Source organism: Fusarium oxysporum, chromosome 10 (assembly GCF_000149955.1).
Source record: "Fusarium oxysporum f. sp. lycopersici 4287 chromosome 10, whole genome shotgun sequence".
In the NCBI taxonomy this organism is placed as follows: domain Eukaryota; kingdom Fungi; phylum Ascomycota; class Sordariomycetes; order Hypocreales; family Nectriaceae; genus Fusarium; species Fusarium oxysporum.
In genome coordinates this window covers 266,011-290,631 of record NC_030995.1, presented here as the reverse complement: position 1 = coordinate 290,631, position 24,621 = coordinate 266,011, and the positions used below count along the sequence as shown (strand labels likewise).

Here is a 24,621-nt window from a genome sequence, read left to right as displayed (position 1 = left end):
TCATGATCTCAACACCTATCCAGTTCGTCACAATTGTCAAAATCACTTTACCTTGTATAAGGGTTTACAGAATATCAATATCCTTAAGAGCTTGTTGCAAGCTACACGGGACGGCCAAGAGACACTCCAATATGTGTATTCTTATTAGAGTAGGTAACCAAAATGCCCGTATTTGCCTTGCTTTTAAATTCTCATATTCCTTTCTCGTTGGCTCAAAGGCCGGGGTATCAATCGTATTCAGTACCCATATATCCCGTTACTCCACGACAAAATCCCCTCCCTCTGTAAACTCATTATGCATACTAAGCTCCTCAAACTGAGCAGCCAAATTTCTTATATGTCCGTCACCAGGCTTCGCAGCCTCAAGATCAAAATCCAAAACCCAGCTCCCGAATGTACCACTCTCATCTTTACTAGGCGGCACAACCTGCTTCGGTGCTTCCAAAGCACGCATGAGCTTATTCGCTTCCGCGGCAGTCATGCTCCCATCCCTCATCGCCATAGCTAAAAGCCCCTTTCCGATAGGTTCGCAAACGGGGAAACAAGCTCCTAGATCTTGACAGGCTGCTAGACAGACGAGGAAGTAGAAGTGCCAGTGTGCTTCTTCATTACTACCGCGACGTCGGTGCTTTTTGCCGAGGCTGGGGGCTTGGATGTAATGGTTGCGCAAGGCGGCGTCGCGGATTATGGTGTTGCTAACGTGCACTACTGCCGAGCTCAGAACGCTGAGAGAGTGGGCGTGGGGATGGTAGAGGCGGCTGATAAGTATGAGTCGTTGGAGTTGGTTTGTTGATGCTCGCAGTGCTGCTTTGGGGGATTTTAATAACGCCGGGTTTAGATTCTGATTGCTTGGATCCATGATGAATGTGTGAAAGAGGTGCGTGATAGCAACATGCAGTAGAATGCTGGGTCTTGTCAGTCATATTCTCAAACATTGAGATGCATAACTTACTTGAACGCCAAAACATGATCAGGCATGTTCCCCGGATCAATCGACGACATCTCCGGCGGCAATGAATCCGTAAAGGTCAATATCTTTTGATACTTCGCCTCCACAAACGCCAAAGGAATCTTCATCGAAGCAACAGCAGCATCACCATTATGCGCAAAATAAACCGCTATGACCTCCTGCATGATAGTCCAGAGCTCACATAGAGCTTGAAACGTTTTTCCTGCATAGTCAGGGATGAAGTGTGGCGGCCAGTGAACTGCTAACCTTTCATCTATCGTGTCCTCGCTGCTCCGCCCGGGGACGGGAAACATTGGTGGAAAGGCTATAGGTCTGGTTGGGACCCAGAATGTGTTTAGTCTGAGGTGTTAGTGGGACGTCAGAATGGGGAGGAGGGTACGTACGTTAGGTAGCTGTATGCTCCCCAGGCCGTGTGAGCCATTGCGCGTTTGGTGTCCGGGCTTAAGCTATCGAATGATGCTGCGTTTTCTGGTGTGTGCGGTATGCCGAAGAGCTTCAACCGTTCCGCCATTGCGCGGCCATCGTCAAGAAGATCATTGCTCGAAACACTGGACTGCTCAAGATGGCAACTGACACTGAGCATGAGAATGGCAGCGACGTTCACTAACGAGTCAGAAGATCGCTCGGCGCGCCATAATACGCCAGCATCTCTCATAAAGTCCTGGCTCAAAGCGCCGACAGCTTCGTCAATCACAGAGTAAGCTTGCTATGGTGGATCAACATCAGCTAAGATGATAACATGTGGCAAGTGGCAACTTACACAGGCGTGGGCCAGCAGGGCATTCACCAGAAAGGGTGAGCAATACTGATGTTTGCGGTGAACGAGGTCGTGTATAAAAAGGTCTGGGTCGAAGAGCCCGAATATGGAGTGATTGCCCTGCAGGTACAGTGAGATGGCGCTGGCAGCGACTTCGTCGTCAATAGACACGCCAGTCCAGTACCCAATCTGCAGTTGGTGTAACCTCTCATCGCAATACTTTTCTGGATGAGGGCCAGCGACGTCTTCCTCTTGTTTTATGCGAGGACGTTCAAGCGATTGAGTGCTCGGTGTAGGTACAGACTGGTCATTGCTAGATGATGTCGACGGTGACATTGTGTCAGACGGCGACGACTCATCGAGCAAAAGCCCTTGAGACGAGCGCTGAACGGGTCTCAATCTAGGATCGGCGCTCAAAGTCGGGAGGTCCAGGGGAAACAAGGTAGGATACGCCATACCATGCCGAACCGTCAGCTCAAACTCAAGGCTTGACGACGTCGGCGGCGACATGGCCTGGGCAGTCCGTATGCCAGAGGGCTGAAGCCTCCCATGCATACTCCCCTGCAACGACGACAATGCATCGGAAAGGTTACTCGTACTTCTAAGTTGCCTGTGTGCAGCGAGGGCTTCATCTTCGGGGAGCGACAGCAAGAACTCGAGAATATCACGATGTTCTCTGAGTTCACGCTCGACATTGCCGAGGTGATCAACGCTGTAGACGCACGTCGTTCCCCATTTCTCGCACCTGGAGCAACTTGGTCTCTTACCATCACACTGGGTACAGCATCAGCAGTGGGTCAGACATAAGGTAGGTAACGTATGGTAGGAGTGACTTACACGGGCTTTTTTCAGGCGGCAGTTCTCGCAGGCGTTAGGCCTGTTTGCCCGTCTCCGCCTGGCAACCCGCGTATCTTGATCCTTACCCCCAGGATCACCCGAAGTATCAGGTGCAGGAAGCAAAGTCTTGTACGGCATGACGTTAAACGCCCCCCCGCCGTCTCTGTCTCCAGTTCCGCGGTGGTGGTATCTCGTTTAGTTTAACGAACTGATCACCCCATCCAAGGGTGCGACAGTCCCCTGGACGTGCACTTCCCTACAGGTACATTCAGCCTGGTTTGTCTTGGGCGTAGGACGTTGAATGCGGAGTATGAGTTTTGTTGTGTACAAGGGGGCCACTAAGGCGCTATCTCGATCGTGGAGTTGGCAAGCCTCCCTGAGGATCGGATCGGTGCCAGAGACAGGTTTAGATATTTTACCATGCTGGGATTTGATTCGACGGGAGGGATGCTTAATCTTGTTTCTGACATCATCTAGCCAGCCTCTTTTCAGCGCTTTGCTGTTTGGGGAAAGGATCAGGCACATCGGTTATGACTCGGGTTTAACACAGGCTTGATGAAACCCAAAGACTTCGAAGAGACAACCGTGCCATTCTGATTCAACTTTTAGATGCAATTGAAGTTGCGATTCATGCCAACAAGCTTTAGTCAATGATGGATATCATCTTTCTTTACTTAGAGTGTATGACAGGGACATCTGTTCTCAACCCCACGATACCCGAGATCTTAAGATCCGCAGATAAGCTCTGGGATCATACGACTGACCCATGCACATCGATAACTATTTTCAACCTTCACGATCACTTCATCATACTTCTGCTGTTCTGATGTCTCATTAATAATTACAGATATCTCATTTTGATTGAACCTTTTGAGAAATCTTTTCCTGGGCCATGTCAAAGATTGCTGCTAAATGTCTAGGTGCCTAAATCCAACTAGAAACATCGTCAGGATATCTCAATGATCCCATATTGTCATTCGATAAATACTGCGTTTCTTTCTGTCCCAGTATAAAGTTTTCAAGTCCTACGCATAAAACAAACCTTGCCAGCATCCCCTGCATCACCTTGTTCTCAATGTTACCTTGATTATCTGTCCAAAAACTCAAAATGTCAGTGCCTGCACATCATGCGCACTACGATGAGAACCCAAGTATTGATATTCTGTATGAGAATACACGAGACAGATAGCTCCCAATATTTTATTTTGGAAGTCCTGCTGGGCTTCAGCCTTCTTTAACGCCTACACGGCTTGCCAGCTTCAGTAAAAACAAGTCTCGGCATCCTTATCTACATGACTTCACGATGCTAAGAGTTATCTTGTAATAGACATGAACAAGAACTGTCAAGTCCTCGATCTAGAACCATTGGCTCTTCATCTATTCTCAAGTTTCCGCTCCATTGTGAGAAATCAAGCATCTTATCTCGCGACGATCGAGACAGATCTCGGCTCTACCCGCAAGCTCAGGAACAAAACGCCTGTTCAGGTACACACAACTCTATCCCCTCGTAATCACAAATTAACTATGCTTGGCCTTTATGCATTAGGAAGGGCTTCCAGTAATCTTCGTTATCTCATCTGTCTCACTCCCACAGAACGTGGTCGAGGTGAGACGTTATCATCTGCATCCAGCCAGTGGGTCACCCGCAAGCAGCATCCCATCCGCATTCATCACCACCCCCAAATAAACCATATCAAGGTTATTGATAGCGTTTCCCGTGGCAATAAAGCCTTATACCGCCCTTCCGAGACCAAACATCGACCCTGTCTCGAAAAAATGTCATTTTGTTTTACCTCCAAACTCACGGGCTCACTCTCGTTCAAGCCTTGAAGGCTTTGCTTACACTATGGCAGCAGTCGATCTGTACCATTATCATCCTTCGTTTATTCTTGCCCTTGTTGCTCTTGGTTTGTTTTCTGCTTCGACGGTGGTGTGTTTGTTGCAGATGATACGATGTAGGACTTGGTTTTTCATACCGTTCCTTTTAGGTTGTATTGGTAAGCTGAACTGAATTTCTGGTTGGGCAGAGAGGAGTTAGTGGACTGAAGGTGCTGACTTCTGTAGTTGAGGCTGTTGGATATGCTTGTCGTGTTGTATCAGCTTCTGAATCACCAGACTGGACTTTCGTTCCTTATGCTGTTCAGACATTTGCGTTTCTTTTAGGTCCAAGTTTGATTACTGCGAGTATCTATATGATTCTGAGCAAAATCATCATTGCTCTGGATGCAGATATCTATTCACTCGTTCCAGTCAAAGTCATACCTAAAGTCTTTATCTTTGGAGACGCGGTCGCTCTGGCAGCACAATTCACAGGTAAGTCTGGCTCTTCCCGGCTTAATCGTATACTCATATGAAATAGGTGCTGGCATCTTGATCAATGCCACTTCAGTCAGTCAGCAAAGAACAGCTCAACTGATCATCATTGGCGGCCTCGCTTTTCAGATCTACTTTTTCGGCTTCTTCACATCGGTCTTGCATATCGTGCACAGTCGCATTATCGACAACCCATCTCGCCTGAGTGCCAATCTGACCATTCCATGGAAACGCTGGGTTATCGTTCTTTACATCACCTGTGGACTTTTAATCGCTCGATCAGTCTACCGAGTGGTCGAGTATGCCACTGGACCCCTTGGCATTCTCCAAGCAGCAGAAATCTACTTTTACGTCTTTGACGCAGGATTTATATTCCTTGTCACACTCCTTCTTAACATCTTCCATCCAAGACAGCTAGCTACGGTTTCGACAGATGATCTACAAGATATTGAAACTGTCGTCGTCAGTCCTTCTAAACCACCTGCTCAATATCAACCACCTCGGACACCTCCAAAGTACCTGCAGCCACCGCCATATCTTCCTTCTTATGCAAATCTCAGGAATCGCGGGCCTTACTATCATTACCCTCAATCTCCGTACAGGACTCAGTCATATATACAGTATCCGCCTCCTTTGCACTATTATCAACAAAGAATACCTCCAACGCTGGCTCACCATCGTCCACGGACTAACAGAACTTACAAGAGCTTCAATACTTCTTTGAGCTCTTCATCTAGTGTTGTTAGTATTTACAATCCTCAAACTGGCCAGTATGAGCCGTTTAGAAGGTAGTCATAGTGGTACTCGACGTCTAGGTCCTTGGTCCAGCGGGAATATTCTTGGTATATACAACCTATATAAAGTCTATTTTACTCGGCAGCAACTTGCGTTGGCTGCCATTCTGTCCTTATCTATATATTAAACTTAGAACACTCGAAATAAATACTGCAATCGCTCTCGTCTTCCCCGTTCCCTTGGTCCCAACACCAGTAAGGCATTCTCCCTCTCATCCCAACGTCTCAACCTCCTCCAAAGTCACATCATCAACAAAGAAAGAAAGTCCCGTACAATAACTCCTAATCTGCACACTCGGTCCAGCCTCCCACTGAGCCTGCGTCCAAGAACACGTCACACTCGCCAAAGAAAAGTCCCCAGTCTCCGTGATGGACCCAACCGAACTTGTCGTACCTTGTCCAGCGCCATGACCACAAACTATCGTGCGGGAACCACAGTTAACAGTATTTGTGATCTTAACCCAGGCGGAGAATTTGTAGCTCTTGCCGGGCGTGATCCAGGTTGGGTTGATGAATTGTCTTGAACCCAACATTGCGCTCATGGGGGTGGTGCCGCTGAAGAAACCGGCTTGACTGCCACTGTGGACTTCGGATGATGATGGGGATAGCGTTCCGGACATGGATTGCCAGGGGAAGACTGAGGTGTCCTCGAAGCCATGGTTGAGGACGCGGTTGGACGGGATTTCGGGGGTTGCTGATGTGGTGGTTGAAGCCTCGGCGGTGGTAGTCGAGATGAGGGTAGCAGAACCTGAGGTTGTCTCGCTCTCAAAAGTGGTCGTAGTCTCATCCAGAGTTGTTGACAAGTCTGTTGTCGCTTCAAGTGTAGTTGTAGGCTCTGCGCTTGAAGTTGACACTAAAGTCGTGGAAATTGACAAGTCGGAGGCTGATGCGGTCTCAAAAGCAGCCAACGTCGTGTCATGCGAGATGGTGGATGAGCCTGTTTCCACCGAGATCGCTGTCGGTGTTTCGGTCGCAGATGATGCGGACTCATTGTCGGTACTTGTAGGAGCACTGGAAGTGACCGATGATGAGGGCTTGCATGGTGATGATGAAGCAATTTGGCACAGCGCCAACAGCAGTGCTGGGTGCGTAAATCTCATGGTGATGAAGTTAGAACCAATGCAACAAGAATAAAGGGACAAGAGACAGTAGTTAAGTCTATATTTATTCTTAATTCTAGACTCCTTCTTATTTTAATTCTTTTTGCAATAATTACCACTAAATGGGCGAACTATTGCTCTGTACCTGGGCTATTGAGTATAGCGCCATCACCAACGTCTACTTCGGGCCCAAGGAGGAAATGAGCTGAACTTCATTCAATTACTAGGAAAGCACATGCTTGCATGATAACAAAATACAATCTCACGAGAAATATCCCATAATCTTCTGCATCTTCGTCTTCTCAACAACAGAATCCCCCGTCTCTTTCCCCCTCGAATCCACAAACGTCGAGACAAACGTCTTACCCTCTATACACCCAACATTCGACTGCCTAATCTCCTGGCCCTTCCTCACAGCAGCAACCATGATGCAATTTGTCTCGTTGTTCTTAACACCAAGATCGAATCCCGTCTCGAATCCCAAAACGTTGGCTTTACCCAATGGTTTGAGCGCCGTGCCTGGTTCCGCGAGGTAGATGTTGTAGGAGTCTATGTCGGTTGCGCCGTTCCAGCTCACGAAGCCGAGGACGGTGTCTTCGCGCTTCTCGACGACGAGGGCGGGCGTCCATTTGGAGGGTGTGCCTGCCCAGATGTCTTTGAAGGCGCGATAGCTGGTGATGGACTCGTCGTAGCCGAAGCGGGCTTGCCAGCGGAGATCGTGGCCGTCGTCGGGACCGTATTCGTGGACGACACCGCCTGCGCCCCAGCTCATGAATTGGTTGCCGTTACTCAACCCAAGCTGATAGCTTCCATAATCAGGTGAGATCTTTGCACGATCTGGCGAGAGAATACGCAAAATCTCGGGCTTCTCGTCTGGGTTGGGCGGCAACTTCAACTTCAGCAACAAACCCCGCGAATACGTCTTTCCCATATCCTCTGGACTGTTATGATTGTCAAACATGCTGAGGATCATCTCCCTCGACGTAACATTATGCGCACGAACGTGGTTCTGCCAACGGAATCGTCCATGATGCGGCAACGCACCGAAATCTCCTCCCTTGGTATTCCCTCTCAACTCCCAAAGAATCCTACCATTTGAGCGCGAGATCAAATACACAGACCAGAAGTTTCGACTGCTGATGAGGTATGAATCGTGGTTGACGGCTTGTATTGAGCTCAGGTGGAAGAAGTCATATGGATTCTTGGGTCCGCCGTAGCCAGAGGATGAAATAAGTGGAAGCATAGAGTCTTCTGGCCAGAAATGGTCGAGGGCGCTCCAGCTGAAGAGAATCTCCTGCGTTTCGATATCGATCTCAAAGAATAGAGAGTCAGTCACGAAGCCATGCTCTGAACCTCCCATTTGCGTGAGGTTGTACATAGTCGTGTTGTAAGCTGTGACGAGAATAGTTCCTCGCGTGGTCAATTCCTGTTCGTGAAAGTCCAGCCCACTGAGGAACTTTTGGCCGTACATATTGGTGATGATAGCATCGAGGTGAATAACCGTCTTCTCGTACTCGCTGTTCATGACGATGACTTCTCCAAATCCATGGCTCATTTTTCGTGCGCCTCGCCAGAGGGTCAGGTACTGCTCGTTGTGAACGGTCTGTACACGAAGACCCTCAGAATCGTAGGGTGCTTCGTCATGGGCATAGATCATCTCTGCGTTCTGCTTCATAATGAACGAAGCAGCCTGTACAAGACCCCTCTCCGCCCCGCTGGACTGCGGTGTGATGAAGACATATCCCTTTGCAAGTTCCTTTCCATTCGGGTTCCATTCAATATGTGGCGGTTTATACGGCGAGCTCTTAAACCGACGATACACATAAGTGTGATCATTCTTGGGCCTGACGATGTCAAAGTTACTCCAAGAACGGAACGCCTTAATCCCCTTCTTATCAACAGACTCGCCAGTTTTCTCATCCTTCGCCACCTTCACACCCTCGACACTCTTCCCATCTTTCCCTTCCACCTTCTTATCTACCAGTATCGGTTTCGCATCGTTCGTTTTCAACTTCGGAGGAGGAGGAGGAGGCTTAACATCGTCCGTAACTCCAGGCACAGAGTACACATACCACCAGAGAAAAATGGTTAAAGAAATAACCAGAAAAACAAGTCTTTTGGCCCAGGGGGAGCCTGATATGACGACCATGATTACGATTTGGACAAAACAAAGCGCAGATCGGAGAGGACCCTGGGGGCCTATAAGGCTACTCGTGCCCTACGCAAGGGAGTTGTAGGCTGACATGCAATTCCTATGATGCTCATTTTTTCTGGAATGAGCCCCTGTCTTGGAAGCATTCCTGGAAGTGTGGTGCAAGGGTCGAAGGAGCATGTCTCCCTTGGGAAGATGGGGCGGTGATTGGTGGTGTTTCAGTCTGTGGACGATAGTGGAAATAGAGCTGAAAATAAAGAAATTCGATAAATTGCATTGTGTAATTCTCCTTATCTAGGGCTGCGATTTATTGTCGCACGATTGATTATTGCAGTGCTCTATTGATTGAGAGGAATATTAAGGTTATCGCTGAGTATGTGAGTCAACACCAAGTCGAGTTCTACGGATTTACAGTATCACGGCAACTGGGACATTCCCGACCAATGGGTACCAGTATGTGACAATTCCTGCTCAAATAAACCTGATACACTATAAAGCCACATGGCGGTCATCCGCCAAGAGTATTGGGTCGTCAAACAATAGTGTCTTCATATTCGACTCTTTCATGTCAACGCGATACGAATTGAACTTGTTGGCATATCAATATCTCAGAACAATCTGGCTACAATTACACTTATTTATCTGTCAGATTCAATCCATCGCGATATTGATGCCTTTGCAATATGAATTGCGCGACTCGTTTGCTTGGCGATGCCTCAACTTACACGCATAATCAACAGCACGACGAGGTCCAATCGCACAAGTCGTCAGTAACTTCCTCCAAACTTTGTCAACAAGGCCGTGTTATTTCCTCGTTAGTGTATGTTCAGCCATTCCCAAATACCATCAGATACAGCATCCGCATATCACGCGAAACGACCGAGGTTGGTCCCTTAGACGACCTGGCCATGCGGAACCCGTGGCTGAAGACTATTTCGAGTCATCTTCATCTAAAGCCTCAGGAAATCAGGTCTCATGTTACGAGTATGAGACTTCTTACGTTAAAAGCTTATGAGGTAGACCGAGCAACAATAAGATCAAGACCAGTGCCGCCGTATGAGACAAACACCGATAGTTCGGAACAATGCTTCCTATGCTTTTACGACCAGGTTATACGACGTCACCTTGGCGCTGCTATGCTGAATTATAGCCCAGATTTCGGATGTGCTTATCATCCGAGAACACACGCTGTTTGTTGATCAACATTGCGATAACGCTTGTGGTCCAACAGCACCTCTCCACCTCTTCAGCGCTTAGCCTACAGATTCTGAAGTGTGAAAGATGGTACATCATCCAGAGTACTGAGATCCTGAGAGCGAGAATCTTGTTCTTCATTATGGCGTGGCATCGGCTGAACAGGCTGGGTGGGCGTTGAGAATGATATCGCCGAGAACGCATTGCCAATCTAAGGTGATCGTCTCGGCCGAGGGGTTAGGAGGGTATCTCGTACCGATCGGGTTCGAGGAGTTCGTGAAAGAGGCCCATGGATACTTCGAGGGAAAGAGGGTTTGTCGATAGCGCCAGGCAAGAGTGCTCTGTTGCATTGATCGTTGCAACAGAGGGACGCGATTGGGAAGCAATGCTACCAATGTGAGCTGACGAATGGCGCCGTGGTCTCTACAACATCTCAGCAGACTTTACGGCCCCGTTCTCAGATATGAAAGCGCTGTAGCTTCAATCATCCTGCCTTGCGGCGTCCGTGACCGTTGGCGCTATCAAAATCGCGGCGAGTATGGAGGCCCAAAGCCCCTCAGTCTTGGAGCTCCCCATAGCTCATATCATGCGAGCTTCTACGTAGCGGATGAGGGATGGCTATATTTGTATCATACAATTTGCCGATGGAGTGTTATCTTCGTGCGCGTTGTGATCGAAGGGCTTCGGTCGAGATGCTCATTTGCGACGCGTTCGGGCGGGTGGTCATTCTTGGACTTCGATCAGGCGGCGGCGCATGCTCTGCAAGATGTGGCGCTTGAAGCCTCCCATCACAGCATCGTTCGGTTATGTGTCTAGTGTTCAACGTCGGGTTTGCCAGCTATTGTTTCATACCTACTCGACTTTGGATCGTTAAAGCTTGAACGTAAACAGAAAGATAAAGTTAGGCGGGGTCCTAAGCTTGGTGGCGGGGTAATGAGGTCGGGTAATGAGGAGCAAGCCCAGCGTACTGGTTCTACGGCAGCGCCAAACATGCTTTTTCAAAAAGCTTGTAAAGAATAGACGAGGTCCGTACATCGATGATAATTGACTGAATATCGGGTGGTATTCTGGATCATCTTGCATACGGCAAGTTTTCATTTACCGTGCAGGGTCAATATCGGCAAGTCTTCACGATGCCGATCCACCTCCGAAATCGCATCATCCGCAAGCAACCTGTAATTCCTCATGCTGCCCAAAGCCGGCCTTAGGTAAAAGCGCAGATTATTAATGATCAATGAGTAAATGTCACTCACGCCCTATGAATTAGAAGCCAAGTACCTCCAGACTCGAAATACCTTATCGTGCGCCTCCTTGTAACTCAATCAGCCTGATGCAATAGAGGACGAGATACGACCAAGTCTCCACTTAGAGCAGCCAAGAGATAGTTATTACTTAACAACCTCTTCCTCACATCCCGAAATTTCGCTTCCTGCTCAAACAAAATATCTCAAAGCCATCATGTCTTCCAACGGAGCTGAGCGTCTGGCAAACAGAAAACCCATCAAGAAGCCCGTCCCAGCTTATCTCCCCTCCCCAGGCTCAGTCCTCACCGTCGACAAGGCGCTATACACTTCCATCCGCGAAGCACCCCGTGAACTCATCGAGGAATTCACTTTACCAATTCGATCTGGAAAAGCATGGAAAGCTCCAGCGGGATGTATTGTCAAGATCAGCACGCCTGAGGGGCCGCAGGTTGGTAAGGATATCTGGGGGTGAAGTGAGCAGAGGATGAGTTAGATATGTGAACTTGACTTACAAAAACAGGTGACTTAAATATCTGGAACGCTCATAACCCGCGTGAACGCTTCTGGGCGTCCCGCACCAAACAACTCCACGCCTCACACGTCTCAACGTACGACCGTCTATGGTCCAACCTCCCCTACATGCGTCCCCTGGCCACCATAATCACCGACACACTAGACTGGTACGGCACAGATGAGCACGGAGGTCGAGTGCACGATCTTCTCGGCACGCGATGTGATCCGTACATCAACACTGTTCTCAGCGGAGGACAGTATAACTTCCAATGCCACTCTAACCTTACCCGCGCGGTGTTGCCCTATGGTTTGAATGAGGGTGATGTTCATGATGTTATTAACATCTTTCAGGTCACGGGGTTAGATGAGCAGGGGAGATATTTTATGAATCCTTGCCCGGCGGAGAAGGGGGATTATATTGAGTTTTTGGCGGAGCAGGATTTGCTTATGGCTTTGAGTAAGTACACATTCGAGTGGAATGGGTCGTGAGGAGTGTTTGCTAATTGATGCAGGTACATGCCCCGGTGGTGATTTGTCCCTTTGGGGTTTTGGAGAGGACAGTGAGGAGGAGATGATCAAGTGCTGTCGACCTCTCAAGGTTGAAGTTTATCGTCTCAAGGATGAGTCTCTGCTACAGAAGGGCGGATGGAAACCTGCTGAGGTATCTGGGTACAAGGGACGGCATGGCTTAGATGTTCCTCTTGGTGAGAACAGAGAGGAGAAGGCTTAGATAAATAGAAAGAAATCCTATCTCACTTATCACAATCTGGCCCTTGACTTTTACATACGCCCGGTCCAACCCTATTTTGTTCACTGAATCTTCTCAGCCTTGCCCTCAGCGCTAAGAACAGACTCATCACGATGCTGCATCAACGCAACAACTGCCCCTCCCGGCCCTGACAAGAGCACACTCGTAACAATCCCCCTCACAAGATTAGTCCTCTCCTCACCAACCCTCAACTCCGGCTTAACCTCCAACAGCTGCTGCAGCGCCCACACAAGCGCCGCCACAGACCCTGTCGCAAAATCGTAGATCAAAAAGTTATGCATAGCCGCTGCGGCACTGGACATGGGTTTGTACGAATGAGGCGCCGCATCGGGAATGAAGACCCTGTTCATGCTCAATGACTCTGCGATGCCAGAGGGGAAGATGTTTGGGAGGAGGCTTGCCGTGATAAGGACGGCGTAGGTTGTCATCTGGCCTATGACTGCGACGTTCCATGCGAAGCTGTAGGCATGCGACAAAGCCATCTTGTCGAGCACGACCTTTGGTTTATGCGCATCTTGCCCAACACTCAGCCTCTTCAGAACAACAGTAAATGCCGCTTGAAGTGTGAAGATGTAAACTGGGGCGATGGCCCAGACTGCATTAGCCCACTGTCGAACATTGAAGTTTGAGAATGGATACGCCATGAAAATACACGGCACGATGTATCCAAGCATGAAAGACGGAACGACAGTATGAAGGCACAAGTAGTCGCGAAGATGAACACTCTCAGACCTTGGTGATCCAGCTGTGAAGATCAAGTGAATGACAAAGTAAAGCGGCGCAACGAATCCAAAGCCAAGACTCTGCACCGCAAATTCCCAAAAGACACCACTACATCCATCGTCAGCACATCAATTCTCAATTCTCAAACAACTTACTTTAGCACAACCGGACTCCAAGCAAGCACCCTCTGCGCTTCAATCAGAAACACCACAAAAACCGCAATCAACTGCGCCCCAAAACAAAACGTGAACAGCGAAAGTTCCGGCCTCGAGCCATCGGTTACATTCGCCCAGATAACATTCGAAAAGGCGAAAAAGTCATCAACTGGACCTATTCCGGTGTATTGTTTGAGAAGTAAGCGATTAGTATCGGGGAGGAAGCGTGGGAGAGGGTCGTGGGTTATGGATTTTAGCATGGAGGTGTAGCCGTTGCGATCGAGTTGGAGAATGAGCGCGTCGAAGCCGAAGATTGTGAGGATGGAGAGGAGGATGAGTGTTGGGATACGGGAGGAGAGATTGGGAGCCGTCATTGTGATTGTGTTGAATATGTGAGTTTGAGTTGATTGAGGATGACGAGATGAAGATGATGGTGTTGGAGGTAATCGTGTTGGTTACAGTAAGCCCCATCAGGTCCCCGTCAGACATACATAGATGGCTGGGGGAGGCAAGAAAACTGAGGCCCTTCATCCAAAATGACAAAAATAACTAATCTAAAGGCTTCCCAATTCTACACTAAATTATCCAAATCTTTTTATCACTTGGGATAGAGGTCCTAAGTTTTCTTGCTCCCTGAGGGATGGTAAGCAAACCAGACCATCACCATCATGCATTTGCAAGGCAGGCCTCGGGGAGCAAGAAAACTTGAGACTTTAGAAGAGGATACTAAAATAAACTCAGTAAAGAGCCTACTAGATTTTCTATAAATTACCCAAACATTTTTATCGCTTAGGGTCCAGGTCCTAAGTTTCTTGCCTCCCCTACGCAGGGCAATGGCTACTACACATTCAAGAAAACATATGTGACAAGAAATGCAGTTTGCTTATTGTTCCCACTCCGATGATAATTAATTACAGTCCAAACAATGTTCATTTCCATCATCTCAGGCAAGGTACCCATTTTCATCTGGACCGCCAGCATCCTGCATCCAGTAGCTCCTTCAAACGAACTTCCACAACCGTTTTGAGTCAAATAATACAACCAACCAGTTCCAATCGTATTCCAGTGTAATTCTTTATCGCTTCGAGACCCTTGCGCTGCTTCTAGTCACGCCGCGAGCCGAAGTCTTTGCCTGGGCTTTGGTTTTCGCGGGAGCCTTGGGCTTCGCTGTGCTCTTCGGCTTGCTCTTCGTCTGACTCTTGCCCTTGCCCTTGCCCTTAACTTGGTCAAAATAAGCGTCGACGAGCTTGGGCGCGACCGTTTCGATGTAGTCCTGGTCCTCCCAAGTGTTTTCGGATGCGCCGTAGCCTACCCATTCGACCTGGACCTGCGGTACACCCTTACGTACGCGGTGCTTTCGAATCGCGAAAACCTGGTAGACCTCGTTATCTTCGGGGTTCTTAGGTCGCCCGTCGGGCTGCGAGCGCCAATACGCAAAAAGCGCCTGCGGGTTGTCGGTATGAAGAAGCTCCTCTGAGATCCAGGAGCTCTCGCCATCTTTCCATTGCATACGAAGCTCAATTTCGTTCTCGGCCCAGCGATGATCCGTGATACTATCGAATTCGTGTCTCTCTTCGTCAACTTGCGCCTCTTCTTCTTCAGAATGCGCCTCTTCGGGCTGTTCCTCGGGCGTCTTCTCTCTCTGTGCTTTGCTATTTGATTGCGGTTCCGTCACGCGCGAGGCCCTCGAGGACCTTCTAGGACTCTTAGCCTCCTCGCTGGTTCGAGAAACTCCATTAATGCCCCTCTTGGGGGTTGAGGCTGGTGACGTGGCGAAGGCCGGCGAAAATCCTCCAAGCTCAGCCGATTCTCGCCTTCTAGGGGAAGATCGGACGGCGGGCGATGACGCGACGCGAGAAACAGATCCGTTAGACTTTCGTCTGTGTATCGGCGACGAGCGCGTAGACGTGCTGATGCGCTTCTTAACGCTCGGCGGTGGGGCCATGGCGATGGTTTCTCGTCGTCGACTAACGACAGAAATCTCGGCGGTGTTACCGTGGTCCGTCGATGCAAGAGAAACGTTACTCAGACGCGAGCGCTGTTTTGAGAAAGAAAAGTCAAAGTCAGTGGGTGCCTAACATAACACTTGGGGGGAGGTGCCAGCTCATCAAGGCACCTGCGCAGGGCAGCGCAGTGCAAAGCTGGGCACCTTCTAGATGAAACTTACGGGACTGCGACCTGCCGGCTCCGAAAACCTATCCGCAGCGCGTTTGGCAAGACGTTGCTCTCTAGGCGACAAACTCGGTCGCGAGGCGGTAAGTGGCATGCTGGAGGGTGGAGGTCTCTCTGCGGGCTGCTTGAGCGGTGATGACAGGAAGTTGAAAATCGCGTTCATGGTGACGGAAACACGGGAAGATACAGGAGACACAAAAAAATTGAAGTTGAAATGGTTATTCGAGCAAAAAAAGGGAGCAACAAACGGAAGGAAACGCGGTTTGTAGCCTTGTCTTACGTTGAGTTGGTACTGGATAAGTTATGTCTGGATGGGATGGATTGGGCTGGGTTACACGGGTTGTTTACTTTTTTTGTTTGCGGCTGTTGGAAGGTGCACTCGCTGAGTGAGGCCAGGACCATGATGCGCGGCGGGGGCTTTTTCGCATGAGCAAAACGCGACAGGTGACTTAAATAGACTAGCGCCGAGATGTCTCCACCACGAAAAGTGTCTGCATGCAAGCGCAACATCATCACCAATTACTATGCGACACATCTATCAACCAATTGTCGGTGTCACCGGAAGAAGACTGATTAAGAAAAGGCAGAAAATTAAGCTAAAATCAGTAACCTCTATAAGCATGTCTGTGAGCTCACATGAAACGAATTGAGGGGTGTCGAAAGTGACTCAAGGGGACTCACACAAGGTTCGGTGAGACCCAAACTCAATGGCCTCACAACATCGACAGACAGCCCAACAACAAAAAAAGAAAGACCTCCCATGTCATCTTAGAGGCTTCATGAGCAAAAGAAAGGGTCTGGCCGGGGATTGAACCCGGGACCTCTCGCAAGCTATGCTGTAGGGTTTTCCCTAAGCGAGAATCATACCACTAGACCACCAGACCGAGTCACTCACGTGATGCTTGTTGCTGAAGGAGGGAAAGTAAACAGGGCTCATGTACAGACAGTGACCAGAGACGCGTGGATAAAGGTGGTGGTTTCGAGTTGGGGAGAATAATGTGAGTGATCTAAGTGTGGATGAAAATCAAGTCGAAGTTTCGGTCTTGGTAGGCGAAGAGTAAGATCGGGTGATTGAGAAAGAGAAGGTTCCGACCTGTGTCTGTAGGGTAGTCTTGGCATTGGATGCACTGTTGCAACTCAGGGTCAACATGTCGTGTGCTCAGAGACAAGTAAATCATCGTGCGCAGTCAATAAATGAGCTTACTTGGGGGGGGCGATATATTGGATAATTCCTGTCTATTTCTTCGTTAGAGTTTAAGCAAGAGATTAAATCGTTCATTGCACTCCCATAAAATAGCTCTGTCATCGGTGTTGTTGAGTGTGAACTCCATTTAGATACGTGTAACTAAAAAATGTGCAACAGTAACGATAAATGGGGTTAATAGGTTCGATGGAAATAAGATTCGACTACAAGTTTTCAATATAAGGAGAAATCTGTTTAATTAGTTATTTGACAATTGAACTTCAGCGAATATGTGCATGGCGACTTGGCGATCTATCCATCAAGGTCACCAGATTGCGAGAGCACAACACGCAGGTCTCATGAGGCAGGCAGGATGAAAAATCAATATTGAAGCTGGAATGAAATCAGTGTAGATAGAATTCCATCATTATTTTTGAAGCATGATAAAACGAAGCGCAGACTTTACACTTACAGCCAAGCTGCACATGCATCAGATTCCCTCCACCAAATACTTCCTCAAGAGAGACATTCCCAAACTATGCTCCGCCCGATCACCCATTCAAATTATTAGCAACAAAAACAAAGACAACCTTCTTTTTCCGGCCAACTTCCCCATATTCGTCAATCCCTAATCCGGCACTTAAGAAAAAACTGCCGTCTCTGGATCCGAGGCCTGCAAGCGATCCCTCCATCGTGGACCAGGCCATGTGGAAATCGTACGATGTGTGGAGATGCACCCTGAAAGGGTGGTCACGTGAGAGCGATCCTTCTGATGAATTTCTGCATTTTCATAAAGAATAAGAGTATTTAAAATTTATTTAAAAATTGCTTTGTTATTTCGGAAAAGCTGGCATTTCATAGGAGGTAGTAAGCTTCCAATTGTGCGAGAATACAATGTCGTTGTGTTGCACCTCCGTCTCTCGACACCTTGAAGGCCCAGACCGTCATCGAGGTGCGGTCGAGCCAAGCCGTGGTCCCTGTTACGGTTACTTGTAGGGCTGAAGAGAGCAATATCCCTGCATATCAGGCACTTAAGGAACGCTACTGATATGTTTAAAAGGTGGACGTTGCCCCTTCATTGAACCTCTTGTCATCTCACAACGATGTCCTTGGATCATCAGTCACAGACACAGCACTTGAATCAGTAAGGTAAGTTAAATTTCTTCTATCAACGCCATGCTCTTCCATTATTTCTTCTTGTCAACAAGGTTGTAAATCTTTTGGATGTCGGCCAACACAGACTCAAAGTCAATCTTAAGATCCTTGAGAAGGCCATCCTTGAAACCAAACACCCATCCGTGAACAATAGGGTACTTGTTCTCGTGCCACGACTGCTGAACATCAGCAGACTTGATGACGTTGCGACACTGCTCAACGACATTCAGCTCGACCAAGCGGTCGTAGCGAGCGCTCTCGTCCTCAATTGCATCGAGCTCCTTCTCGTGAAGGCGGTAGACGTCGCGGATGTTGCGAAGCCATGGGTTCAGCAGGCCGAGGTCCTGGGGGGTCATAGCCGCCTTGACACCTCCGCAGCCGTAGTGACCACAGACGATGATGTGCTTGACGCCGAGGTGCTTGACGGCGTAGTTGATGACGCCCATGGCGTTGAGGTCCGTGTTGCACACGAGGTTGGCGATGTTGCGGTGGATAAATGCCTCGCCCGGCTCAAGGCCGCAGATCTGCTCGGCGGGGATGCGAGAGTCGGCGCATCCGATCCAGAGGTACTCGGGTGCTTGGCCGGCGGCGAGGTTCTTGAAGAAGTCGGGGTTGACCTTGGCCTTGTTCTCGGCCCAGGCGCGGTTGTTGTGGAAGAGCCGGTCGTGGCTTTGCTGGAGATACTTTGTGATGTCCTGTTCGGCCATTGTGCGCCACTCTGGTTTTGGAGCGGGTTTTGGGTCTTGTGTGGAGGAGGAAGAAGAGAAGCGTGTTTGGAAGCTGGTGAGTATGGAGCGAGAGGCAAGACGTTGAGATGATAAGGATAAAGATGTGAAGGAGGAAGAGGAGGAGCGGAGAGAAAAGGAAGGGAGCCGAGAGGAAAACATTAGAGGCATCCACAGCGCGGTTGCAGCTGCAGTATGGATATGGTGCGATAATGGACGGATGTGACAGTGACAAGCGACAGCGACGGTTCAACGGACAAGGATAAAAACGGGCAAGACTGCAGCAAGCACCTGCAGTAGATCCAATCCTTGGGTACACGTTGGGGGCGCACTCGGTGTTACTGTCACTGTAAGAAAACAGCCTAAGTACGGTATTAGAGCTTCGCTGGAAATTCGGACGGAGAGATGCCGAAGGATAAGAAATTTTGGGGATGACGGCGTAATTTGTTGAGCAGCCCTTTTTTTTTCTTCCTTTCTTTTTCCTTGGTCGTCTCCATTCACTTTAAGCTCAAATTGATTGGGTGATTGGCGATAAGTTTGATAACAGCCGAGATCAAGATTTCGGTCGCCGGGCCGTACGTAGCCGTGCACCGGCAGTTGACGAGACTTTTCCGAGCATGTCCGTGAGCAATTGGGAGCTATTCTATCACATTCTACTCTATAACTTGACTGTGCCTTGGTAGGTTGTGATGGTTGTGACTCAATTTGAAGGATTAAACCCGGAACCCGGGGATTATCAGCTCTGCCGACCCCACGTAACATCTCAATTTGTATTGGTCACTTGGAAACAAAACAAATCGTCATATCGCCGAATTGCCGGATCCCGGAGATGTTCATCTCATAACCCCACGTTTTGACCCTCAACACCAGATCATTAATGATATCGCTTCACGATGTGGATGAACGGGTATCTATGCGCCCCAAATAGAAATAAATCCGCACAAAATTAAAATAGTCTTGTCTGCAATGTAAAAAGAAACGCTAACCTGAGACATAATGACCAACACCGACTAAACAAATGCATCTGCCGAAACAAGTCTGCGATGTAACAGAAATCTCCAACCAAACCCAAGAATAAAACATACCAAACCACTACATTTTGCCTCCCCTCTTATCAAACTGCTTCTCCCAATCATCCCCCTCAAACCGCAATAGAAAAGCCTTGTGATCCTCCAAATGCCTCTCCATCATCGCCACAAACTCCTTCCTCATATACGCCTTCTTCACCCCCTCCTCAATCACCCTCATCTCATTTTCAGCCTGCTCTACTTCCTCCTGACGTGTAGTACACACTTGTTCAACCGACTGCAACATATCGCTCGCCGTGCGCTTCTTCGCGCCTAAGTGCTCGTGCCTCTGCCTCTGTGGTTGTATGTTTGCCTCAAAGCGTTCTCTGTACAGGTCCTGCAGTGTATTTGGCATGGGGAAGATGAACTTCCTCGTGGGGGGAGGGATTTTTGCTAGCTCTTCGTTGGCAGCCTTCTCATCAGCTGCGATGTCGGCGCCGAGCTTCGTCAACTCTGTAGCGATAATACCATGCTCATTGGCCCGTGACGCTCGCTCGTTCTGACACTTCCCTAACTCTTCCTTCTTATTCTCGACAATCATGTTATGCTTGTTGCGCTCGTTGCGGCGATCATCGACCTCCTTCTGAAGAGCTGTCACTAGAGGAAGTTTCAGGACCGAGATGGAAGCAGTAACCTCATCCAACTTTCCCTTGACCTCAAACGCCATAGGATCAGCTGAATCGACGTGTCTGCGCTTCGAGCTGCCTGCCTTAGGTGTTCGAGTCCCGAATATGTCCTGTCGATCACAAGTTGGAGGTTCCCAACCATTCCGAGTATCGTTCTTGGGTGTTCTGGCGAAGGTTTTCATGCCCTCGGCTCCATTAACCGCAGAAGAGATAGAGGATCCCCTCCTTCCAGGTGTTATTCCTGGGGTAGGGTACTGAGGCTGAGTTGCCTGCAAAGCACCTTTGATCGTCTTTACAGGATCACCGCTCCAGAAGTTGTCTTTCGACCGAATAGACCGGCGGGCACCGAAGTCCAAGGCCCCCATCATGACATAAATGCCTGTTTCGTTCTGATGCGATACGGTCGGTCCCTCCTGGACCGTGTTAATCTTGAGTAAAAATGTTTGCGTGATGAGACATACTACGCGACTGTACTTCAATTCCACGTTTCTGCCATGCCCTCGCTCGACCCAGGAGCGAATCCTGTCGCCCACCTCAGCATGCCTGCCCTTGTCCTGACGCGGATCCGGATCATAGTGCTGAGCCTTGACAATAGGCCTCCCCCGATTCTCCTTGCTCTGATGCTGAAAACACACACATATAATGGACCACTGCTCCGTTTTATGATGGTACAAAGGAGCCACAAAGTCAGTGTTTGTGAAGCCGAATGGCTTTGCGTCTACGTCGCTCGAGACAAACATGTATCGCTTAGACGGGAAGGCATCTCTGAGTAGGTTCAACAAATAGTTGAAACTATCTTGAGTTAGCTCTTTATGATCATCAAGCTGACGCAAGCATTTATGCGCCAACGGGTCCTGCTTCAGACTTTCACTCGGCGGCCTCTCGGTGCCGCGATTTTCTGTCCTCAGCGACAACATTGTGGTATGACGTGTATAGAATGAATCTTCAGTTTCAAAGGGCATATGTAACGGTGTTTGTGAGAATAAAGATTAGCAAATGTAATTGAAGAACTCGCTGCGTTTCCCATGAGGAACGATGCTACGGTTGAGTTGGCCTAAGTTGAGCATATATAGATATATTAATCACAAACAAACTCACATAAACTAAGGAGCTTGTTACCTTTCGAAGGGTGACAGCAAACATCAGCACCCAGCCGTAAAGATGGGCTGTTTTAATACTAGACAGTTAGATGGAGACGGAACTAAGGCAGACAGCCGTGGCCACATGGTCAAATTCTTCAAATTGTGTTTTATTCTATCTGCGATTGGTCGGCTAGCTTGAAGATTCTTGGTAAATGCTGGCTTTAATATATGCCCCCCACATAGGTTGTTAAAGAGAGCGTTCTGTGATGCGCTAATGCAACAGTGATGCTTCTGACGCGGAGGTGAAGTGAGACAGGCCTGCTGTCTTAGTCACAAACACGGGATTAGTTAACGAAAGCTAGACCGTTGAAATTGCACTCTTGGCTGTTATCCGTTTGCTGTTACAGAACCGGGCACCTGGTTCCTTCACCTTCCTCTAGCAGCTTGATATGAGATGAAATCTCATGTTTGACATATAGGAAATCCTCCCTACTACTCAGGTAGTAAGTGGCTCATCATCTCTTTATCTTTAGAGATAGATTAGTAAGCGCCGACTCGTTCTCTCTTCACCGAAAACATCAGGCGAGGCTATGTAGCGTGCAAGCTGGCTTGGCATGTAAGTAGCCGTGTCTGAATGTGCGGAATCTTAGGACGTGGCTTGTAAGAAGCGGATATACGAGCAAGCCGTTACACTAACAGCGTGAGAATGAAAACTAACAGTAAAGTAGCGTGTGAGACAAGACTGCTCGTTTATTCTTATGTTAATGTCAACAAGGTTAATGACAGCGCATGGCTTGAACAGACACTGCACAATACCAATTTAAATAACAGTGATTCTGGAAAGAAGGGAGTTAAGGATGGAAGTCACTGGAATAAGTCGATGGGATTGGGTGATCGGCAAACGAGCCGACGCAAGGGGGTTATTTTAAGTCAACCACAAACAACCACGCGGGATGGCTGAGGAATTTGAATCAAAGAGAAAGAAGAATGACCTATGTGGCTGTGGAATGCCCAATATCATTTTATATATGCAGAAAGACCCAAAGCTTGGTTAAAGCTTGGTTAAAGCTTGATATAGTGTCTTTTTACAGTAGACTAGCAGACACTTAGAGACTGCGACAATTCTAGAGGTTCTTAGCAATATGATAAGAAAGGATGGGCTATTCTGATTGCTGCTGTACTTAAGATGTGTGAAACTCCGTCGCAAAATGCTACAGTGACATCGTCTTGCTCTCTCAGATTTTGGAGGAAACGTACGAGATATCATGAAGAGTCAAATCCTACTAACGACAGCCTTGGGCGCCAGTGGTGTCCTCTCGCAGGTAGACCATGGAGCTATGAGCCTGGATACATGGTGCGTTGCGTACCTGTCTACCTACCTTGTTCCGGTAGCAAATCCCGGTCAACCAATGGGAGTATCTTCTTCACAACCGACCTTTGCGGGAAACAGCTCAGTACCCGTGACACGTAAGTGGCCCGAGATAGCTGAGACTTGTTGTAGACTGACTGTGTAACAGAAACAGAGTCCCAGAGCGCATTGACGTCTGATACGTCGGTGTTCACTTCAGTTGCTGTATCTTCAATCGTGGAGATTAAACCAACGGATGCTCAATCGGGCTCAGAAACAGTGTCATTTGATTCAACGGCCGGAACTCTGACCGACCAAATCACCTCGGCATCATCAGAATCCACCATCAGTACTGATGCACTCACCACCTCAACAAGCATCATCGAACCACCAGGCCGCTCGGTAATCTTCCTCATCTCGGCTCCCAACACCCGCAAACGCCAAAACACAGACAAGGGTTTGGTGGGAAACAACAACCCATCAATCTGCACCTTTGCTCAAAGCTTCAACCTAGCAGAAGAGTAGCTCTTCATAGATGGAGTGCCATTCTTCTACGACGGCGAGGATTATAAAGAGCTTGCTATGGGACCTACGCCCCCGGCAGGTGCTGTTACGAGACTCTTCACAACAGCTGGCCAGTCGCTACAGGTGGATTTGCCTGGCGGTGAGGCGGGATTTTGTCAAACGAGTGATGGCAGGGTTTATGTGACTTTTACCAGTGGACCGGCTGGGTGTGAGGCTGTGTCTCTGGATGTTTATGATGGTAAGTTGAGTTTGTGAAGTGTTGAATTGAAGTTGGTGCTGATTTGTGATTAGAGAGACAGTGTCAGAATGGGAGACTTGTTGGGATTGATGCGACTACAAGCGCTATTAAGACTGCGACCTCTGAAGTCATCAGCTCTGGAAATGCGACCAGCGCTGAAGATTTTGTGACAATAGAGACCACTGAAACTACCTCTGAAAGCATCGCTACGTCAAGCAATGTCGCTCAGACCCAATCTGTCGGGCCAGTTTCGCAAACGACTCATTCCGAGGCATCTACGGCAGCTTCTTCCAGCGCGGTCGAGTCCACTACCTCGGTCCTTTCAACGACCACTATCGCCGTATCAGATGCTTCTACACAGTCCCAAGCCTCATCTTCTGTTCTTGGTGAATCCACCACCGACGAGGTGTTCCCAACCACTGCGCCTTCACTCGTAAGCGCATCAGCTCAGGCAGAAGAGTCAACTTCAATCGAGCCATCATCATAGGCTTCATCGGAGACCACTGAGTCTGGTACAACAAGCTCTGAAGAAAGTACCTCTGATGTCGCGCTTGAAACTACAACTGAGGCAAGGGCATCTACTATAGAGACTACTGCCGTGGACGAGACCACCACTGAGGACGAAACGACTACAGAGGCTGCTACTGAGAGTGAAACCACGACCACTGGGTCTTCTGCTCCTAGCGAAGATACATCTACCACCGATATTACGACTGTAGACAGCTCGACAGCAGGTACGACTGCTGAAGAGTCTACCAGTGAAGCATTTACTACTGTTGAAGAGACGACCACTGCAGAGTCCACCACTGAACAGTCAACCACCGAAGAGCCTACAACCATAGAGTCAACAACCGACATCCCAACGACAACAACAACTTCCACAGCCACCACAACAACCGCCGCCCTAGCCTGCACCGACCTCCCCGATCCCTACATGGACTCAACCGGCACAATATACGCACTCCTATGCAACACCGAC

The 24,621-nt window shown here is 48.7% G+C and overlaps 11 protein-coding genes and 1 non-coding gene across 17 annotated transcripts; 4 read left to right on the top strand and 8 right to left on the bottom strand.

Annotated features, from left to right (window-relative positions):
- Positions 1-64: 64 nt before the first annotated feature.
- FOXG_13684 (uncharacterized protein) lies at positions 65-2,966 on the bottom strand. Of its 2 annotated transcripts, XM_018393678.1 has the most exons (5): positions 2,565-2,966; positions 1,731-2,501; positions 1,354-1,676; positions 953-1,309; positions 65-905 (listed from the first exon to the last, which is right to left on the bottom strand). In XM_018393678.1, exons 1-5 carry the CDS (start codon positions 2,700-2,702, stop codon positions 257-259), a joined length of 2,238 nt encoding a protein of 745 aa, XP_018252986.1. In that variant the 5' UTR covers positions 2,703-2,966; the 3' UTR covers positions 65-256. The 2 variants fall into 2 exon arrangements, with proteins under 2 accessions (XP_018252986.1, XP_018252987.1); XM_018393679.1 differs by lacking the exon at positions 2,565-2,966 and having other exon boundaries at positions 1,731-2,552.
- Positions 2,967-3,957: 991 nt separating this feature from the next.
- On the top strand, positions 3,958-5,837 carry FOXG_13683 (uncharacterized protein). The gene is made up of 3 exons (XM_018393677.1): positions 3,958-4,561; positions 4,629-4,877; positions 4,924-5,837. Exons 1-3 carry the CDS (start codon positions 4,411-4,413, stop codon positions 5,667-5,669), a joined length of 1,146 nt encoding a protein of 381 aa, XP_018252985.1. The 5' UTR covers positions 3,958-4,410; the 3' UTR covers positions 5,670-5,837.
- A 46-nt stretch (positions 5,838-5,883) lies between these two features.
- FOXG_13682 (uncharacterized protein) lies at positions 5,884-6,771 on the bottom strand (the record flags this gene model as incomplete). Its single annotated transcript, XM_018393676.1, has 1 exon — positions 5,884-6,771. The coding sequence occupies one exon, from the start codon at positions 6,769-6,771 to the stop codon at positions 5,884-5,886; it is 888 nt and encodes a 295-aa protein (XP_018252984.1).
- An 84-nt stretch (positions 6,772-6,855) lies between these two features.
- On the bottom strand, positions 6,856-9,186 carry FOXG_13681 (uncharacterized protein). 2 transcript variants are annotated; one of them, XM_018393675.1, is made up of 2 exons: positions 8,844-9,109; positions 6,856-8,782 (listed from the first exon to the last, which is right to left on the bottom strand). In XM_018393675.1, exon 2 carries the CDS (start codon positions 8,444-8,446, stop codon positions 7,034-7,036), a length of 1,413 nt encoding a protein of 470 aa, XP_018252983.1. In that variant the 5' UTR covers positions 8,447-8,782; positions 8,844-9,109; the 3' UTR covers positions 6,856-7,033. The 2 variants fall into 2 exon arrangements, with proteins under 2 accessions (XP_018252983.1, XP_018252982.1); XM_018393674.1 differs by having other exon boundaries at positions 6,856-9,186.
- Positions 9,187-9,412: 226 nt separating this feature from the next.
- On the top strand, positions 9,413-10,315 carry FOXG_21233 (uncharacterized protein). Its single transcript, XM_018401541.1, has one exon. The coding sequence runs from the start codon at positions 9,607-9,609 to the stop codon at positions 10,120-10,122; it is 516 nt and encodes a 171-aa protein (XP_018252981.1). The 5' UTR covers positions 9,413-9,606; the 3' UTR covers positions 10,123-10,315.
- A 51-nt stretch (positions 10,316-10,366) lies between these two features.
- Positions 10,367-13,460, top strand: FOXG_13680 (uncharacterized protein). 3 transcript variants are annotated; one of them, XM_018393672.1, is made up of 4 exons: positions 10,367-11,325; positions 11,385-11,813; positions 11,882-12,331; positions 12,387-13,460. In XM_018393672.1, exons 2-4 carry the CDS (start codon positions 11,576-11,578, stop codon positions 12,602-12,604), a joined length of 906 nt encoding a protein of 301 aa, XP_018252979.1. In that variant the 5' UTR covers positions 10,367-11,325; positions 11,385-11,575; the 3' UTR covers positions 12,605-13,460. The 3 variants fall into 3 exon arrangements, with proteins under 3 accessions (XP_018252979.1, XP_018252978.1, XP_018252980.1); XM_018393671.1 differs by having other exon boundaries at positions 10,367-11,813; XM_018393673.1 differs by having other exon boundaries at positions 10,367-11,813; positions 11,882-12,647.
- On the bottom strand, positions 12,459-14,041 carry FOXG_13679 (uncharacterized protein). The gene is made up of 2 exons (XM_018393670.1): positions 13,522-14,041; positions 12,459-13,474 (listed from the first exon to the last, which is right to left on the bottom strand). The coding sequence occupies exons 1-2, from the start codon at positions 13,893-13,895 to the stop codon at positions 12,685-12,687; spliced, it is 1,164 nt and encodes a 387-aa protein (XP_018252977.1). The 5' UTR covers positions 13,896-14,041; the 3' UTR covers positions 12,459-12,684.
- Positions 14,042-14,248: 207 nt separating this feature from the next.
- Positions 14,249-16,159, bottom strand: FOXG_13678 (uncharacterized protein). 2 transcript variants are annotated; one of them, XM_018393669.1, is made up of 3 exons: positions 15,974-16,151; positions 15,689-15,807; positions 14,249-15,559 (listed from the first exon to the last, which is right to left on the bottom strand). In XM_018393669.1, exons 2-3 carry the CDS (start codon positions 15,785-15,787, stop codon positions 14,597-14,599), a joined length of 1,062 nt encoding a protein of 353 aa, XP_018252976.1. In that variant the 5' UTR covers positions 15,788-15,807; positions 15,974-16,151; the 3' UTR covers positions 14,249-14,596. The 2 variants fall into 2 exon arrangements, with proteins under 2 accessions (XP_018252976.1, XP_018252975.1); XM_018393668.1 differs by having other exon boundaries at positions 15,689-16,159.
- A 327-nt stretch (positions 16,160-16,486) lies between these two features.
- Positions 16,487-16,577, bottom strand: FOXG_21232. Its single transcript has one exon. It is a non-coding gene; the product is annotated as a tRNA-Pro (tRNA).
- A 1,435-nt stretch (positions 16,578-18,012) lies between these two features.
- On the bottom strand, positions 18,013-19,380 carry FOXG_13677 (carbonic anhydrase). The gene has a single exon (XM_018393667.1). The coding sequence runs from the start codon at positions 18,925-18,927 to the stop codon at positions 18,064-18,066; it is 864 nt and encodes a 287-aa protein (XP_018252974.1). The 5' UTR covers positions 18,928-19,380; the 3' UTR covers positions 18,013-18,063.
- A 280-nt stretch (positions 19,381-19,660) lies between these two features.
- On the bottom strand, positions 19,661-21,366 carry FOXG_21231 (uncharacterized protein; the record flags this gene model as incomplete). Its single annotated transcript, XM_018401540.1, has 2 exons — positions 19,661-20,862; positions 20,911-21,366. The coding sequence occupies 2 exons, from the start codon at positions 21,364-21,366 to the stop codon at positions 19,849-19,851; spliced, it is 1,470 nt and encodes a 489-aa protein (XP_018252973.1). The 3' UTR covers positions 19,661-19,848.
- A 1,430-nt stretch (positions 21,367-22,796) lies between these two features.
- FOXG_13674 (uncharacterized protein) lies at positions 22,797-24,129 on the top strand (the record flags this gene model as incomplete). Its single annotated transcript, XM_018393666.1, has 4 exons — positions 22,797-22,998; positions 23,049-23,336; positions 23,415-23,642; positions 23,696-24,129. The coding sequence occupies 4 exons, from the start codon at positions 22,797-22,799 to the stop codon at positions 24,127-24,129; spliced, it is 1,152 nt and encodes a 383-aa protein (XP_018252972.1).
- Positions 24,130-24,621: the final 492 nt, after the last annotated feature.